This window comes from Mesoplodon bidens (genome assembly GCF_964165515.1).
Source record: "Mesoplodon bidens genome assembly, chromosome: 4".
NCBI lineage: Eukaryota > Metazoa > Chordata > Mammalia > Artiodactyla > Ziphiidae > Mesoplodon > Mesoplodon bidens.
The window spans coordinates 153,087,005-153,107,708 of NC_138160.1; the positions used below are offsets into that span (position 1 = coordinate 153,087,005).

Genomic DNA, 20,704 nt, shown 5'->3' on the forward strand with positions numbered 1-20,704 from the left:
AGAGATGTAGATGTAGAGAATGGACATGTGGACACGGAGGGTAGGAGACAGTGGGACGAACTGAGAGATTAGGTTTGACATAAATACACTACCATGTGTAAAATACATAGCTAGTGGGAACCTGCTGTATAGCACAGGGAGCTCAGCTCGGTGCCCTGTGACAACCTAGATGGGTTGGGTGGGTGGTGGGGGTGGGAGGGAGGTCCAAGGGGGAGGGGATATACATATACATATAGCTGATTTACTTCACTGTACAGCAGAAACTAACACAACATTATAAAGCAATTTTATTCCAATATAAAAAAAATAAGAATATTGCCATTTTGTATAATCCCTATGGAGAGGATTTTGGCAACGTCTAACAAACCACATATATGAAACAACAATCCCAATTCTAGCAATTTACTCTAATGATATATTTCCAATTTTTAAAAAAAGTAAACATGCACTATATTTTTCACGCAACATTGTTTGAATTTGCGAAACACCAGAGTCCACATAATGACTACAACAGGACATTGTTTGAATAAACTCTGGTATACATACATAAAGCTGTAAAGAAGAATAAGGAAGGTATCTATGGTCTGGGAACAGAATGATTTCAAAGATACGGTATTAAGTTTAAAAAAAAACAAACACAAAAGAGTATACAGTATACTACTTTTTGCAAAGACTGACACAGGAAGGGAAAATTAGAAACTAATGCAAGTGGTTATATACAGGTAGTTGGGCAAAAAGTGGAAGGGGTAAGGGAGGGAGTGACATTTCTTTGCATATACCTTTTTGTATATCCTTGACTTAACCAGGTAAAGGTAAACCTATTTTTAAAAAGTAAAATAAAATCAGTAAGGATGAGGGATCCCTAAAATTGAATCTCAACATAAAAAATGCACCCAAATGAATCTGAAGTGACCTTAATGAGAATGAAAGCATAACATATCAAAATCTGTGGAAGGTACCTAACACGATGTTTACAGGGAAATGTATAGCTTTACATGAACATATTAGAAAAGAAGAAAAGTTTAAAATCAGAGACCCAAGCTTTCCTCTTTAAAAAGCCAAAAAATAAAGAGAGAAATTCACCCAGAGTAAGAAGAAAGAAAGAAATATAAAGAGCAGAAATCAATGAAATAGAAGATGGTATACAATAAAGGAAAAAAAGGGACTTCCCTGGTGGCACAGTGATTAAGAATCTGCCTGCCAGTGCAGGGGACACCAGTACAATCCCCAGGCCAGGAAGATCCCACATGCCACGGAGCAACTAAGCCCGTGCACCACAACCACTGAGGCTGCGCTCTACAGCCCACGAGCTGCAACTACTGAGCCCGCACGCCACAACTACTGAGCCCCCATGCTGCAACTACGGAAGCCCACGCACCTAGAGCCCGTGCTCCGCAACAAGAGAAGCCACCACAATGAGTAGCCCGTGCACCGCAACGAAGAGTAGCCCCTGCTCACCACAACTAGAGAAAGCCCACGCGCAGCAAGGAAGACCCAATGCAGCCAAAAATAAATTAAAAAAAAAAAAGAAAAAAAAATTTAGGGATTTCTCTGACAGTGCAGTGGTTAAGATTCCACCTGCCAATGCAGAGGACACGGGTTCAACCCTGCTCCAGGAAGATCCCACATGCTGCAGAGCACTGAAACCCGTGCACCACAGCTACTAAGCCTGTGCTCTAGAGCATACGAGCCACAACTAATGAACCCACTCACCACAACTAATGAACCCACTCACCACAACTACTGAAGCCAGCACGCCTAGAGCCCATGCTCTGCAACGAGAAGCCACCGCAATGAGATGCCCACACACCACAGCGAAGAGTAGCCCCCGCTCGCCACAACTAGACAAAGCCCACGCACAAAAAAGGAGACCCAATGCAGCCAAAATTAAGTAAATAAATTAATTAATTTAAAAAAAACAGCTTCAGGTTAAAAAAAATTAATACCAAAAATTGATTCCATTAAAAGGTCAATAAAATTTATAAAACTCTAATTAAACTGATGAAGGAGAAAAAGGAAACATGTAAGTTAACAACACAGCAATAAAAGAGGGGATGTACCACTACAGATTCTACACTCATAAAAAGAATAATAAGGGAATACTGTGGACAATTTTATGCCAATAAATTTGACAAACTGGATCATTCATTCTCAATAAGCATGATATCATCCCCAAGTGGACAAAAACTGGTTCTTGGAAGTCCAAAAAAATCTTACTCTCTTTACATATAAAAAATGGATATATAAGTCAGTACATAAACAGGATATATAGCATTATCTGTGGTATTAAAATTTCATGGGGACAGTGGTGGCTAGGAAAACAAAGTCTAAAAAGGATCCTTCAGGGAACAGTTATGAAAAAAGGACTGAGTTAACTGAAACAAACAAACAAACAAACAAAAATCACTGAAAAACATAAATTATGAAAACTGACACAAGAAGAAACAGAAAATCTGAATAGCCTTACATCTATTAAACAATTTGAATTTCTAATTAAAAACCCCTCCATAAAGAAAACCCAAGGCCATCTGACATTCATCACTGGTGAATTATAACTAAGAATAAAGAAAAAATTAATAGCAACATAATTCAGAAAGTAAGATATCAAGTCTCCCCAACTTGATTTATAGATTCAACACAATCCCAATAAAAATCCCAACAAGCTCATTTAATGGAACATAATAGAAAATTTAGAAATAGATCCACAAATCAACTTTTCAATTGATTTTCATCAACAATCCTTTTCAGCAAATGGTACTAGAACTGGTAATCCATAAGGAAAAAAAATGAACCTTATCTCCTATCTCATACTATACACAAAAAATTAACTCAAAATGGAATATATATCTAAATGTAAAAGCTAAAACTATAAAAGTCCTAGAAGAAAACATAGGTGAAAAATCTTTGTAACTGTGGGGTAGTCAAGTATTTCTTAGACAAGACCCAAAGAGAAAAAAAAAATTTTTTTTTAAAGGACCTGGGACTTCCCTGGTGGTGCAGTGGTAAGAATCCGCCTGCCGATGCAGGTGACACGAGTTCGAGCCCTGGTCCAGGAAGATCTCACATGCCACAGAGCAACTAAGCCTGTGTGCCACTGAGCCTGCGCTCTAGAGCCCGCAACCCACAACTACTGACACCCGTGCGCCTAGAGCCCGTGCTCCACAACAAGAAAAGCCACCACAATGAGAAGCCTACTCACTGCAACAAAGAGTAGCCCCCACTTGCCACAACCAGAGAAAAGCCCGTGCAGCGAAGAAGACCCAACACAGCCAAAAATAAATAAATAAAATAAAATAAATTTATTTTTTTTAAAAAGGACACTCATTCACTCGTTACTATCTCTTATTTTTTATATAACCATGATCTGAGACTAAAGTCCAATAAACATCACTGCTGACTAGGACACATTTTACCTGACCTCTCTACTGTAATAAGAACCCAACCATTAGAAGAAGGGAGAAACAAACTGGAATACCACCCAGGAGGCATGCTCCTTAAAGGAAAATGTCAGCAAGTATCAACCTTAGACTCTCTAACTGAATTGGCTTGACTCAGCTTATCAAATAATTCTGCCGATTCTAAACACAAAGTACTACACAATTTGTGTGAAGCTGATTATGCTGGTCATAATTTATGATGATTAACATCTCCCAACATTCAGGTTAGCCTCCCACCAAGATGTGCAAACAGGCTGTTAACAATCCAAACAATCCAGAACACAAAACTATATAGAAAGAACCTGAATAATTTGCGGTTGTTCAAAATGGCTGAAAGAGAACATTCCATATAACAACAACAACAAAAGGTAAATTATTTTCCTGCCCTAATCTTTTCCTAAGAACTTCCTTTTCCAAAACAGATACAGCTCTGCAACTATGGTAAAGTTGATATATCTATATATGGCCAGTTATAATGTAAATTTATAAAACACTTTTTTTTTTTTTTTGCAGTATGCGGGCCTCTCACTGTTGTGGCCTCTCCCGTTACGGAGCACAGGCTCCAGACGCTCAGGCTCAGCAGCCATGGCTCACGGGCCCAGCCGCTCCGCGGCACGTGGGATCCTCCTGGACCGGGGCACGAACCCGCGTCCCCTGCATCGGCAGGCGGACTCTCAACCACTGCGCCACCAGGGAAGCCCTATAAAACACTTTTGAAATAATCAAGGCACTGTGTCATAACCTATACAGATGTGCTTTCTCAAACAAAGTGATACCACTTCTGGGAATTTATCCTGAACAATCACTGAAAAGAAGAAAAGTGTTACACAAAAAGATGTTCATTACCCTATAACCTATAAGGTGACTTACTTAGATACCTAAAGACAAGGCCATGGTTAAGTACATTATGGCACGTTAACTCAAGAAACTCAGATGATGTTATCAAAATACTAATCATGAAGACATATAAAAATGATAAAGTCTGGTGGGGCGGAGTCAAGATGGCGTACTAGGAGGCAGCATAATTCGCATCTCCTCACAACTAGGGCACCTACCTGGCACCCCTGGGGGACCACAGACACCTAAGGGGACAGGAGGAAATCCCAGTGATCGGGGTAGGACGTGAGGCTTGGGGGAGTGAAGGGGGAAGAGAAGTGGAGGCCAGACGGGAATGGTGCCCCTGAGGGGCGGCTGGAGGAGGGGAAGGGATAAACTGGGGAACCACTAGGAGGGCAGAGGATCAAAAGGGAGCGTGCCCAGGTTTCCCCTGCACACTTGGACCCCCCAGGAATCTGTTGAGATCCTGGGCCTGACCCTCTGCCCACCTAGGACCCCTCCAGCTGGGGGGGCCCTGAGGGAGTGGGAAAGAGGTAAGGGGAGCAAAAGTAAAGGCCGGACCTCCAGGACGGCACCCCAAGGGGTGGCTGGGGGAGGGAAGGAGTTCCTACACCCAGCAGGACCCACCCATGGTTAGGCATTGAGGGGCAACAGGGGAGACCCTGGGGGAGAAAGTGGGGGAGGGGCACGAAGGAACAGAAGGGAACCAGGCCAGTGCTTTCCCTGTCCACTTAGGCACCAGGAAGCCTGTTGGGCTCCCAGGCCTAATCCTCTGGCCTCAGAGCCGCCCTTCTGCTGCGCAGAGCCCAAACTCCACCCTTACACCCTCACTCAGGGCCCTACTTCTACACTCGGAGACTCCCTCCAAAGAGCTGGGCCTAAACCCCACTCACACACCCTCACTCAGGGCCCTACATCCAAACTCCGGAACCCCACATTCCAGAGGCCCTCCTCTCAAGGTGCTGCCTCTCCTCTTCTGTGCAGGTCCTAAGCAGAGGCCCCACCCCACGCTTAAACGTAGCCCCATCTAGGCCCCACCCCACGCTCAAACATCACCCCCCACCAGCCTAGGACCCACCCCACCCTAAACCCTGCCCCCACCTAAGTTCCACCCCCTACCTAAACTCCGCCCCCATAGCCTAGGCTTCCCCCCCGCCTTTTTTCTTTTCTTTATTCCTTTTTTACATTGAGGTCCTGTTTTACCTTGCTGATTCATTGTTGACTCTTTTATATTTCTATTTTTCCTAATAAATCTTTTATTTTTCTAACTTTTATACTTTGCTAGTGATCTCTCCTTTTGGCTCACTGCCCCACCCACCCCGTTTTCTTTTCTTTTTTTTGCTGTGGTTTTATTTCACCTTGTTGCAGTTGTTTCAATTATGGTTTTATTTTTTCTAATGTATTTTTTATCTTTCTGATTTCATTTTGTTTTTTGTTTTTTGTTTTTTTTGCGGTACGCGGGCCCCTCACTGTTGTGGCCTCTCCCATTGCGGAGCACAGGCTCTGGATGCGCAGGCTCAGCGGCCATGGCTCACGGGCCCAGCTGCTCCGCGGCATGTGGGATCTTCCCGGACCAGGGCACGAACCCGTGTCCCCTGCATCGGCAGGCGGACTCTCAACCACTGCGCCACCAGGTAAGCCCTCATTTTGTTTTTTATTCTTTGATATTGTACTGCTCCTTTTTTTTCTTTCTTTCTTCTTCTTTTTTTTTTTTTTTTTTTATTGCACCACGAAGCCTGCAGTATCTTGGTTCCCACGCCAGAGGTCAGGCACAAGCTCCTGTGGTGTGAGCTCTGAGTGCAAACCGCTGGACTAACAGAGAACCTCAGACCCCAAGGAATATCAATCCGAGCGAGGCCTCCCAGAGTTCCTCATCTCAGCACCAAGACCCAGCTCTATCAAACTGTCTGCAAACCCCAGTGCTGGACATCTCAGGCCAAACAACCAGTAAGACAGGAATACAGCACCACCCATCAAAAAATAAATTAAAAAAAAAACGACAAAAAAAAATATGTTACAGGGACTCGCGCCGCGGCCGCTGAGACGTGAAGGCCCTCCGCACTCCTCCTCGGCATCCGGGTCGGTGCTCGCCCTCGCTGTCCTGTCCCCGGCCCCATGGAGAAGACGGAGCTGATCCAGAAGGCCAAGCTGGCCGAGCAGGCCAAGCGCTACGACGACATGGCCACCTGCATGAAGGCCGTGACGGAGCAGGGCGCCAAGCTGTCCAACGAGGAGCGCAACCTGCTCTCGGTGGCCTACAAGAACGTGGCCGGAGGCCGCAGGTCCGCCTGGAGGGTCATCTCGAGCATCGAGCAGAAGACCGACACCTCCGACAAGAAGCTGCAGCTGATTAAGGACTATCGGGAGAAAGTGGAGTCCGAACTGCGGTCCATCTGCACCACGGTCCTGGAATTGTTGGATAAGTATTTAATAGCCAATGCAACTAATCCAGAGAGTAAGGTCTTCTATCTGAAGATGAAGGGAGATTACTTCCGGTACCTTGCTGAAGTTGCTTGTGGTGATGATCGGAAACAAACGATAGATAATTCCCAAGGAGCTTACCAAGAGGCTTTTGATATAAGCAAGAAGGAGATGCAACCCACACACCCAATCCGCCTGGGGCTGGCTCTTAACTTTTCTGTATTTTACTATGAGATCCTTAATAACCCAGAACTTGCCTGCACACTGGCTAAAACGGCTTTTGATGAGGCCATTGCAGAACTTGATACACTGAATGAAGACTCATACAAAGACAGCACCCTCATCATGCAGTTGCTTAGAGACAACCTAACATTATGGACCTCAGACAGTGCGGGAGAAGAATGTGACGCGGCAGAATGTGCAGAGAACTAAGTGCACACAGGTGTCCTCCTCCTTCCCCGCGAGAAACCTTGTTACTCATCTCCATTCCTTACTCCATTTGGATTTCCTATAGCAAAGAAACCCATTCACGTGTATGGAATCAACTGTTTATAGTCTTTTCACACCGCAGCTTTGGGAAAACTCCATTCCTTGATTTGTGTTTGTCTTGGCCTTTCTGGTGTGCAGTTACTGCTGTAGAAAAGTATTAATAGCTTCATTTCATATAAACATAAGTCACTTCCAAACACTTATGTAGAGGACTAAAAATGTATCTGGTATTGAAGTAATCTGAACCAGTTCTGCAAGTGACTGTGTTTTGTATTACTGTGAAGATCTGAAAATGTAGTTAATTACAATTTAAAGAGTGTTCTACATAACTTCTTAATTTCTACATTCCCTCCCTTACTCTTCTTCGGGGATTTTCTTTCAGTAAGCAACTTTTCCATCCTCTTCATATATTCCTTTTTGGTAGGAATCCAGAAGTATTAGATTGAATGGAAAAGCAGTTGACATTTTGAGGCTGGAGGTCACAAATTAAAATGCCTCCTGTATCGTATATGATGGAGGTCTTGTGTATCTGTGACAACAGGGGGTTTCCTCATTCATTCTTCATTTGCTGCTGTTTAAGTTGACAACTTCCCTTCCCAATAAAAATTCACTTACACCTCCAAAAAAAAAAAAAATATGTTACAAATGAAGGAGCAAGGTAAAAACCTACGAGACCAAATAAATGGAGATGAAACAGGCAACCTACCTGAAAAAGAATTCAGAGTAATGATAGTAAAGATGATCCAAAATCTCAGAAACAGAATGGAGAAAATACAAGAAACATTTAACAAGGCCCTAGAAGAACTAAAGAGCAAACAAACAGTGATGAACAACAAAATTACTGAAATTAAAAATACTTTAGAAGGAATCAACAACAGAATAACTGAGGCAGAAGAACGGATAAGTGAGCTGGGAGATAAAATGGTGGAAATAACTGCCAGGGAGCAGAATAAAGGAAAAAGAATGAAAAGAATTGAGGACAGTTTCAGAGACCTCTGGGACAACATTAAATGCACCAACATTCAAATTATAGGGGTCCCAGAAGAAGAAGAGAAAAAGAAAGGGTCTGAGAAAATGTTTGAAGAGATTATAGTCAAAAACTTCTCTAATGTGGGAATGGAAATAGTCAAGTCCAGGAAGCACAGAAAGTACCATACAGGATAAATCCAGAGAGAAACACATTAAGACACATATTAATTAAACTATCAAAAATTAAATAAAAAGAAAAAATATTAAAAGCAGCAAGGGAAAAGCAACAAATAACATACAACTGAATCCCCATAAAGTTAACAGCTGATTTTTCAGCAGAAACTCTGCAAGCCAGAAGGGAGTGGGAGGACATATTTAAAGTGATGAAAGGGAAAAACCTACAACCAAGATTACTCTACCCAGCAAGGCTCTCATTCAGATCTGATGGAAAAATTAAAACCTTTACAGATAAGCAAAAGTTAAGAGAATTCAGCACCACCAAACCAGCTTTACAACAAATGCTAAAGGAACTTCTCTAGGCAGGTAATACAAGAGAAAGAAAAGACCTACAAAAACAAACCCAAAACAATTACAAAAATAGTAACAGGAACATATATATTGATAATTACCTTAAATGTAAATGGGTTAAATGCTCCAAACAAAACACACAGACTGGCTGAATGGATACAAGACCAGTACATATCTTGTCTACAAGAGACCCAATTCAGACCTAGACCCAATTCAGACCCAATTCACATACAGACTGTAAGTGAGGGGATGGAAAAAGATATTCCATGCAAATGGAAATCAAAAGAAAGCTGGAGGGACTTCCCTGGTGGCGCAGTGGTTGAGAGCCCTCCTGCCGATCCAGGGGACATGGGTTCGTGCCCTGGTCCGGGAAGATCCCACATACCGCGGAGCAGCTGGGCCCATGAGCCATGGCCGCTGAGCCTGCACGTCTGGAGCCTGTGCTCTGCAATGGGAGAGGCCACAACAGTGAGAGGCCCGCGTACCGCAAAAAAAAAAAAAAAAAAAGCTGGAGTAGATATTCTCGTATCAGACAAAATAGACTTTAAAATAAAGATTATTAGAAGAGACAAAGAAGGACACTACATAATGATCAAAGAATCAATCCAAGAAGAAGATATAACAACTGTAAATATTTATGCACCCAACATATGAGCACCTCAATACATAAGGCAAATGCTAAGAGCCATAAAAGGGGAAATCGACTAACACAATAATAGTAGGGGACTGTAACACCCCACTTTCACCAATGGACAGATCATCTAAAATGAAAATAAATAAGGAAACACAAGCTTTAAATGACACATTAAACAAGATGAACTAGGGCTTCCCTGGTGGCGCAGTGGTTAAAAATCTGCCTGCCAATGCAGGGGACACGGGTTCAAGCCCTGTTCTGGGAAGATCCCACAGGCCGTGGAGCAACTAAGCCTGTGTGCCACAACTACTGAGCCTGCGCTCCAGAGCCCGTGAGCCACAACTCCTGAAGCCCAGGTGTCTAGACCCTGTGCTCCGCAACAAGAGAAGCCACCGCAATGAGAAGCCCACGCACCGCAATGAAGAGTAGCCCCCACTCACCGCAACTAGAGAAAGTCCACGCACAGAAACAAAGACCGAACGCAGCCAAAAATAAAGAAATAAAATAGATAAATTAAAAAATATAGGGGCTTCCCTGGTGGCACAGTCGTTGAGAATCTGCCTGCCAATGCAGGGGACACGGGTTTGAGCCCTGGTCTAGGAAGATCCCACATGCCGTGGAGCAACTGGGCCCATAAGCCACAACTACTGAGCCTGCGTGTCTGGAGCCTGTGCTCTGCAACGAGAGGCCTGCGCACCGTGATGAAGAGTGGCCCCCCCCTCGCCGCAACTAGAGAAAGCCCTCGCACAGAAACGAAGACCCAACACTGCCAAAAATAAATAAATAAATAATAAATAAAATTAAGACTGTATTACTAAAAAAATACATATAAATATATGTAAAAAAAACAAGATGAACTTAATTGATATTTATAGGCCGTTCCATCCAAAAACAACAGAATACACTTTATTCTCAACTGTTCATGGAACGTTCTCCAGGATAGATCATATCTTGGGTCACAAATCAAGCCTTGGTAAATTTAAGAAAATTGAAATCGTATGAAGTATCTTTTCCCACGACAATGCTGAGACTAGATATTACAGGAAAACATCTGTAAAAAATACAAACACACGGAGGCTAAACAATATGTTATTAGGTAACCAACAGATCACTGAAGAAATCAAAGAGGAAATCAAGAAATACCTAGAAACAAATAACAAGGAAAACACCACGACCCAAAACCTATGGGATGCAGCAAAAGCAGTTCTAAGAGGGAAGTTTATAGCAATACACTCCTACCTCAAGAAACAAGAAATATCTCAAACAACCTAATCCTATACCTAAAGCAATTAGAGAAAAAAGAACAACCCCCCCCGAAAGTTAGCAGAAGGAAAGAAATCATAAAGATCAGATAAGAAATAAATTTAAAAGAAATGAAGGAAACAACTGCAAAGATCAATAAAACGAAAAGCTGGTTCTTTGAGAAGATAAACAAAATTGATAAACCATTAGCCAGACTCACCAAGAAAAAAGGGAGAAGACTCACATCAACAGAATTAGAAATGAAAAAGGAGCAGTAACAACTGACATGGCAGAAATACAAAGGATCACGAGAGATTTCTACAAGCAACTCTATGCCAATAACATGGAAAACCTGGAAGACATGGACAAATTCTTAGAAAAGCACAACCTTCCGAGACTGAACCAAAAGAAAAAGAAAATATAAACAGACCAATCAAAAGCACTGAAATTAAAACTGTGATTAAAATGGCTTCACAGGCCAATTCTACGAAACATTTAGAGAAGAACTAACACCTATCCTTCTCAAACTCTTCCAAATACAGCAGAGGGAGGAACACTCCCAAACTCATTCTATGAGGCCACCATCACCCTGATACCAAAACAAGACAACGATGTCACAAAACAAGAAAACTACAGGCCAGTATCTCTGATGAACACAGATGCAAAACTCCTCAACAAAATACTAGCCAACAGAATCCAACAGCACATTAAAAGGATCATACACCATGATCAAGTGGGGTTTACCCCAGGAATGCAAGGATTCTTCAATATATACAAATCAATCCATGTGATAAACCGTATTAACAAATTGAAGGAGAAAACCTACATTATCATCTCAAGAGATGCAGAAAAAGCTTTTAACAAAATTCAACACCCATTTATGATAAAAACTATCCAGAAAGCAGGCATAGAGGGAACCTACCTCAACATAATGAAGGCCATATATGACAAACCCACAGCCAACATCATTCTCAATGGTGAAAAACTGAAACCATTTCTTCTAAGATCAGGAACAAGACAAGGGTGCCCACTCTCACCACTATTATTCAACATAGTTTTGGAAGTTTTAGCCACAGCAATCAGAGAAGAAAAAGAAATAAAAGGAGTCCAAATTGGAAAAGAAGAAGTAAAACTGTCACTGTTTGCAGATGACATGATACTATACATAGAGAATCCTAAAGATGCTACCAGAAAACTACTAGAGCTAATCAATGAATTTGGTAGAGTAGCAGGATACAAAATTAATGCACAGATATCTCTTGCATTCCTATACACTAATGATGAAAAATCTGAAAGAGAAATTAAGGAAACAGTCCCATTTACCACTGCAACAAAAAGAATAAAATACCTAGGAATAAACCTACCTAAGGAGACAAAAGACCTGTATGAAGAAAACTATAAGACACTGATGAAAGAAATTAAAAATGATACAAGCAGATGGGAGAGATATACTATGTTCTTGGATTGGAAGAATCAACACTGTGAAAATGACTATACTACCCAAAGTAATCTACAGATTCAATGCAATCCCTACCAAACTATCAATGCCATTCTTCACAGAACTAGAACAAAAAATTGCACAATTTGTACAGAAACACAAAAGACCCCGAATAGCTAAAGCAGTCTTGAGAAAGAAAAACAGAGCTAGAAGAATCAGACTCCCTGACTTCAGACTACACTACAAAGCTACAGTAATCAAGACCATACAGTACTGGCACAAAAACAGAAATATAGATCAATGGAACAGGACAGAAAGCCCAGAGATAAATCCACGCACATATGGTCACCTTATCTTTAATAAAGGAGGCAAGAATATACAATGGAGAAAAGACACCCTCTTCAATAAGTGGTGCTGGGAAAACTGCACAGCTACGTGTAAATGAATGCAATTAGAACACTTGCTAACACCATACACAAAAATAAACTCAAAATGGATTAAAGACTTAAATGTAAGGCCAGACAGTATAAAACTCTTAGAGGAAAACATAGGAGAAACACTCTTTGACATAAATGACAGCAAGATCCTTTCTGATCCACCTCCTAGAGAAATGGAAATAAAAACAAAAATAAACAAATGGGACCTAATGAAACTTAAAAGCTTTTGCACAGGAAAGGAAACCTTAAACAAGACAAAAAGACAACCCTCAGAATGGGAGAAAATATTTGCAAACAAATCAACAGACAAAGGATTAATCTCCAAAATATAAAAGCAGCTCATGCAGCTCAATATTAAAAGAACAAACAACTCAATCAAAAACTGGGCAGAAGACCTAAATAGACATTTCTCCAAAGAAGATATACAGGTGGCCAAGAAGCATATAAAAAGCTGCTCAACACCACTAATTATTAGAGAAATGCAAACCAAAAGTACAGTGAGGTATCACCTCACACCAGTTAGAACGGGCATCATCAGAAAATCTATTAACAACAAACGCTGGAGAGGGTGTGGAGAAAAGGGAACACCCTTGTACTGTTGGTGGGAATGTAAATTGATACAGCCACTATGGAGAACAGTATGGAGGTTCCTTAAATAACTACAAATAGAACTACCATACGACCCAGCAATCCCACTACTGGGCATATACCCTGAGAAAACCATAATTCAAAAAGAGTCATGTACCACAATGTTCATAGCAGCTCTATTTACAATAGCCAGGACAGGGAAGCAACCTAAGTGTCCATCAAAAGATGAATGGATACAGAAGATGTGGTACATATATACAATGGAATATTACTCAGCCATAAAAAGGAACGAAATTGAGTTAGTTGTAGAGACATGGATAGATCTAGACTGTCATACAGAGTGAAGTAAGTCAGAAAGAAACAAATATCATACATTAACGCACATATGTGGAACCAGAAAAATGGTACAGATGAACCGGTTTGCAGGGCAGAAATAGAGACACAGATGTAGAGAACAAACGTATGGACACAAAGGGGGACGTGGCAGGGGTGGTGGTGGTGGTGGTGGGATGAATTGGGTGACTGGGATTGACATATATTCACTAATATGTATAAAATAGATAACTAATAAGAACCTGCTGTATAAAAACTAAAATAAAATTCAAAAAACACCCAAAAAGAACCTGAGCTTCATTAAGTCCTGAGACCCGGTGTGTGATCTCAGTTAGAAGACTGTTCAAGTCCCATTCTGGGTTTGGGCTGGGTTTGAGTCCTGGCCCATGGGTTCAAGTCCCAATCTGAGTTGCACAATTTCACCTTCATTAAAAAATGTTACTGAAAAAAATTACTTCATTGCTAGAAAGTGCTAACCAGCATCTGAGCCTTCAAAAAGTTGTAATCTTTTTGATTGTGGAGGCGTTGAAATATTGCAAGAATTACCAAAATGTGACACAGAGACATGAAGTGAGCAAGTGATGTTGGAAAAATGGCACCCAAGAGACTTGTTTAACACTGGGTTGCCACAAACCTTCAATTTGTGTTAAAAAAAAAAATTATCTACATAGCTCAATAAAGTGAAGCAAAATTAAACAAGGTATGCCTGTAATCACTTTGAATGTCAATGGATTAAATGTATCAATTAAAAGAGATTGGATCAAAAAATAAGACTCAACTGTATGTTGTCTACAAGAAACCCACTTTAAGGACTTCCCTGGCAGTCCAGTGGTTAAGACTCTGTGCTCCCAATGCAGGGGGCACAGGTTCGATCCCTGGTTGGGGAACTACGATCCTACATGCCACGTGGCACGGCCAAAAAAAAAAAAAATTGAGGAAAGTGATAAAGACAAATGTTGATTCTTTGGAAAAATTAATAAAGCTAATATGCTAAAAAAAAAAAAAGAAAGAAGGAAAGTAAAAAAAACACTTTATTTATTTATTTATTTATTTATTTATTTATTTTTTATTTGGCTGCCTCAGGTCTTTAGTTGTGGCACGCAGGATCTTCATTGTGGCACGTGGGATCTTTCACTGTGACACTTGGGCTCCTCGTGCAGTGCACAGGCTTCTCTCTGGTTGTGGCACGCAGACTGCAGAACGTGTGGGCTTAGTTGCCCTGCGGCATGTGGGATCTTGGCTCCCCAACCAGGTCTCGAACCCACGTCCCCTGCATTGGAAGATGGATTCTTAACCACCGGACCACCAGGGAAGTCCCAGAAACCCACTTTAAATACAAAGAGAAATATAGATTAAAAGTAAATTGATGGCGCAGTGGTTAAGAATCCGCCTGCCAATGCAGGGGACATGGGTTGAAGCCCTGGTCCGGAAAGATCCCACATGCCACGGAGCAACTACGCCCGTGCACCACAACTACTGAACCTGCCCTCTAGAGCCCACGAGCCACAACTACTGAGCCAGCGTGTCACAACTACTGAAGCCCACATGCCTGGAGCCCGTGCTCTGCAACCAGAGAAGCCACCACAATGAGAAGACTGCACACTGCGATGAAAAGCCTGTGCACTGTGCAACGAAGAGTAGTCCCCACTCGCCACAACTAGGGAAAGCCCATGCAAAGCAACGAAGACCCAACACAACCAAAAAAATAAATAAATAAATGGATGCGGATTTCCCTGGTGGTCCAGTGGCTAAGACTCCATGCTCCCAATGCAGGGGGGAAGGGTTTGATCCCTGGTCAGGGAACTAGATCCCACATGCCTCAACTAAAGATTCCACATGCCGCAACTAAAAGATCCCGTGTGCCGCAACTAAGACCCGACGCGCCCAAATAAATAAATAAATAAATATTTAAAAGTAAACGGATGGAAAAATATACCATGCTAACACTAATCAAAAGAAAGCAAGAGTAACTATTAATTTCAGACAGAGCAGACTTCTAAGCAAGAAAAGTTATCAGGAATAAAGAAAGGCATTATATAATAATAAAGAGATTAATTCTCCTAGAAGACATAACAATCCTTAATGTGTGTGTGCCTAACAAAAGAGTGTCATTGGTGAGGCAAAAAATGATAGAACTGCAAGGAGAAATAGATGACCCACTATCACAGGTGGAAATACCAACCCCCCTCTATCACAAATGGACAGATCCAGCAGGCAGAAAATCAGTAAGGATATAGTTTAACTCAACAACATCATCAATCATTTGAATACAATAGACATCTACAGACTACTCCAACCAATAACAACAGAACACATTCTTCTCAAGCTCACACAGAACATTCATCAAGACAAATCACATTCTGGGCCATAAAACACACCTTAAATTTAAAGCAAGAGAAATCATGCAATGTCTATGCTCAGACCACAATGGAATTAAACTAAAAATCAATAACAGAAAGAAAACAGGAACATCCCAAAATACATGAAGATTAAACAACATACTTCTAAATAACTCATGGGTCAAAGAAGAAATCAAGAGCAATATAAAAATACTTTGAATCAAAAGAAAATGAAAAATGCATCTTATCAAAATTTGCAGGATGCAGCAAAAGCAGTGCCTAGAGGAGAGTTACAGCATTAAAAGCATACACTGGGAAAGAAGATCTAAAATCAATCATCTACATCTATACCTTAGGGCAGGGGTCCCCAAACCCTGGGCCACGGACCAGTCCATGGCCTCTTAGGAACCAGGCCGCACAGCAGGAGATGAGCGGCAGGCGAGTGAGTGAAGCTTCATCTGCACTCCCCATCACTCGCATTACTGCCTGAACCATACCTCCCTGATCCCCAGTCCGTGTAAAAACTGTCTTCCAGGAAACTGGTCCCTGGTGCTAACAAGATTAAGGACTGCTGCCTTAGGGAACCAGGAAAAAAAAAAAAAGTAAATTAAGTAAAGTAAAAGTAAAGTAAAAAAAGTAAAGTAAGCAGAAAAAAAAAAAAAGAATTACAGCAGAAATCAATGAAATTGAAATCAAGAAATAAGTAGAGAAAATGAACCAAACCAAAAGCTGGTTCTTTTAAAAAAAGAAAAAAAAAATCAATAAAATTGATAAACCACTAGCTAGGCTGACTAAAAAAAGAGAGGGCACAAATTACTAGTACCAGAAATGAAAAAGAGGACATCACTACAGATCTCATGGACATTAAAAAAAATAATAAAGGAGGGCTTCCCTGGTGGCGCAGTGGTTGAGAGTCCGCCTGCCGATGCAGGGGACACGGGTTCGTGCCCCGGTCCGGGAAGATCCCACATGCCGCGGAGCGGCTAGGCCCGTGAGCCATGGCCGTTGAACCTGTGCGTCCAGAGCCTGTGCTCCGCAACGGGAGAGGCCACAACAGTGAGAGGCCCGCGTACCACAAAAAAAAAATAATAATAATAATAAATAATAAAGGAATACTATGAACAACTCTATGCCCACAAATCTGATAACCTAGATGCAACAGACCAATTCCCTTTGAAAGACACAATCTGCCAACACTCACATGAGAAGAAATAGGCAGTCTGAATACACCTATATCTATTAAAGAAACAGAATCCATAATTAGTCTTCCACAACTAAAAGCAACAGGCCCAGATGGAGTCACTAATGAATTCTACCAAACATTTAAGGAAGAAATTATACAAATTCTATACAATCTCTTTCAGAGGACAGAAGCAGAGGGAATACTTCCTAAGTCATTCTATGTGACCACCATTAAACCTAACACTAAAACTAGACAAAAACATTACAAGAAAACTATAGACCAGTATCTTGCATGAACATGAACACAGATACAAAAATCCTCAACAAATAGTAGCAAATTAAATCAACAATGTATAAAAAGAATTATACACCATGACCAAGTGGGATTTATCCCAGATGTGCATGTTAGTTCAACACTCAAAAATTAATTAATGTAGTGCAACACATAAACAGAACAAAAAAGAAAAATCACATGATCATATTCAATAGATTCAGAAAAAGCACTGGACAAAATCAAACACTAATTCATGATAAAACTTCTCCATAAACTAGGAATAGAGAACATTCTCAACTTGATAGAGAATATCTATAAAAACGCTATAGCCAACATCATACTAAATGGTGAAAACTCAAAGCTTTCCCACTAAGAACAGGAAAAAGGCTAGGATGTCCCCTCTTATCACTCCTTTTCAGCACTGTACTAGACATACTAGCTAATGCAATAAGACAAGAAAAGGAAATATACAGACTAGGAAAGAGAAAAATAATACTGTCTTTGTTCACAAATGACACTATCATCTAAGTAGAAAATCCAATAGAATCTACAAAACAATTCCTGGAACTATTAAGTAATTATAGTAAGGTTATGGTATACAAGGTTAGTATAAAATAGCCAATCACATTCCATATACCAGCAATGAACAAGTGTGATTTGAAATTTAAAACACAATAGCATTTACATTGGTAATGAAATAATGTACAGGATCTATAAGAGGAAAACTAGAGAACTCTAATGAACAAAGTCAAATAAGAATTAACTAAATAAAGGGATATTCCATGTTCATGGATAGAAAGACTCAGTAATGTCAAGGTATCAGTTTTTTGCAACCTGATCTGTAGATTCAATGCATTCCAAATCAAAATTCCAACAAGTAATTTTGTGGATACCAACAAACTTATTCTAAAGTTTATATGGAGAGGGCAAAAGATCCAGAAGAGTCAACACAATATTGAAGAAAAAGAACAAAGTTGGAGGGCTGATGTTACCTGACTTTAAAACCTACTACATAAAGCTACAGTAATCGAAACAGTGTGGAATTGGCAAAAGAACAAATAGGTCAGTGGAACAGAAGAGAGAGCCCAGAAATAAACCCACATAAATATAGTCACCTGATTTTTACAAAGGAGCAAAGACAATACAATGAAGCAAAGGGATTATCTTCAACAAATGTTGCTGGAACAACTGGACATTTCATATCCCCCAAACTGAATCTAGACAAAGATCTAACACCATTCCCAAAATTAACTCACTGGATCATAAACTGATACGTGAAACACAAAACTATAAAACTCCTAGAAAATAACACAGAAAACCTAGATGACATTAGGTATGGCAATGACTTTTTAGATTATATCTAAAGGCATGATCCAGGAAAGAAGTAAATAAGCTGGATGTCATTAAAATTAATAACTCCTGCTCTGCAAAAGACAATGTTGCAAGAATAAGAAAACAAGTCACAGACTGGGAGAAAATATTTGCTAAAGACATATCTGATAAAGGACTGTTATCCAAAATATACAAAGAACTCTTAAAACTCAACTGTAAGAAAATAAACACAACTAAAAAGTGGGCCAAAGACTTTGACAGAGAACTCACCAAGATGATATACAGAGCAAATAAGCATATGAAAAGATATTCCACATCATATATCATCAGCAAAATGCAAACTGAAAAAAGGAGATATCACTGCACAACTACTAGAATGGTCAAGTTCTGGAACACTGACAACACCAAATGCTGGTGAGGATATGGAGTAACAGGAACTCTCATTCATTGCTGGTGGGAATGCAAAATGGTATAGCCACTTTGGAAGAGAGATTGGCGCTTTCTTACAAAACTAAATATACTCTTAGCATACTCAGCAATCATGTTCCTTGGTATTTACCCAAAGGAGTTAAAAACTCATGCCCAGGGCTTCCCTGGTGGCGCGGTGACGCAGTCTGCCTGCCGGTGCAGGGGACACAGGTTTGTGCCCCGGTCCAGGAGGATCCCACATGCCACAGAGTGGCTAGGCCCGTGAGCCATGGCCGCTGAGCCTGTGTGTCCGGAGCCTGTGCTCCGCAACGGGAGAGGCCACAACAGTGAGAGGCCCACATACTGCAAAAAAAACTCATGTCCACCCCAAAACCTGCACAGAGATGTTTATTCCAGCTTTATTCTTAATTGCCAAAACTTGGAAGCAACCAAATGTCTTTCAGTAGGTGAACAGATAAATAAACTATGGTAGAGCCAGACAATGGAATATTATTCACTGCTATAAAAAAAAACAAAAGATCTACCAAAGCATGAAAAGACACAGAGGAAACTTAAATGCATATTACTAAGTGAAAGAAGCCAATTTGAAAAGGCTATATACCGTCTGACTCCAACTACATGACATTCTGGAAAAGGCAAAACTATGAAGACAGTAAAAAGATCAGTGGTTGTCACAGATTAGCAGGGGAAGTAGGGTAGGGATGAATAGGTGAAGCACAGAGAATTTTTAAGGCAGTGAAAATACTCTGTTTGATACCATAATAATGGATACATGTCATTATATATTTCTCAAAACCCATCGAATGTATAACACCAAGAGTGAACCCTAGTGTAAACTACAGACTTAGGATGATTATAATATGTCAATGTAGGTACATCAATTGTAACAAATCTATCACTTTGATAGGAAAAGTTGATAATGGAGGAGGCTATGTATGTGTGAGGCTACATATGTGTGAGGTAAGAAATCTCTGTACCTTGTCCTCAGTTTTGCTGTAACCTAAAACAGCTCTAACAAAACAAAGTCTTAATGAAAGTTATACACACACACAAATACAGGCTGAGAATTTTCCAAAGTAAACAGAGATCTCAAATCAGACCTCAAATCACATATCCAAAAAGACTATCAAGAAAAATACATTCCATGACCCCCACAAAAAACTCATACCTAAACATCATATTCAAACTGGTAAAAAAACAAAGATACAGACTATATTGAAGGAAGCCAGAGAGAAAAACATGTTACATTCAAATGAACAAAGATGAGGATTAAAGTCAACTTCTCATTAAAAACTCTGCAGCCAGAAGACAATAAAGTGACATCTTGAAAATGATGAAAAACTGTCAAGCCATATCCTATAGCCAGGGAAGTATTTCTCAAAAATGATGGAGATTCAATCTACCACTTTCAGTAAAAAGGAGAACTAAGCAGAACATTAAGTAAATAGAAGACAAACAACACTATAATCCAACCAGACCAAATAGATATCTACAGAACACTCTATCCAACAGTAGCAGAATAAACATTTTCCTCAAGTGCACATGAAATATTCTCCAGGATATAACATATGATGGTGATAAAACAAGACTCAACAAACACAGAAAGATAAAAAACATACAAAGTATGTTTTCCAACATAATGAGTGAAATTATAAATAACAAGGAAGAAATTTGGGGAATGGACAAATACGTGGAAATTAAACAAAACACTCCTAAATAACCAATGGGTGAAAGAAAAAATTACAGTGGGAAAGCAGAAAATAGTTTGAGATGAATGAAAATGAAAATATATCTT

General features: G+C 40.4%; 2 protein-coding genes across 2 annotated transcripts in view; one reads left to right on the forward strand and one right to left on the reverse strand.

The window, feature by feature from the left end:
• UIMC1 (ubiquitin interaction motif containing 1) overlaps positions 1-20,704 on the reverse strand; it is a 186,242-nt gene that overhangs the window by 65,769 nt on the left and 99,769 nt on the right.
• On the forward strand, positions 6,276-7,800 carry LOC308615852 (14-3-3 protein theta-like). Its single transcript, XM_081231695.1, has one exon. The coding sequence runs from the start codon at positions 6,390-6,392 to the stop codon at positions 7,125-7,127; it is 738 nt and encodes a 245-aa protein (XP_081087821.1). The 5' UTR covers positions 6,276-6,389; the 3' UTR covers positions 7,128-7,800.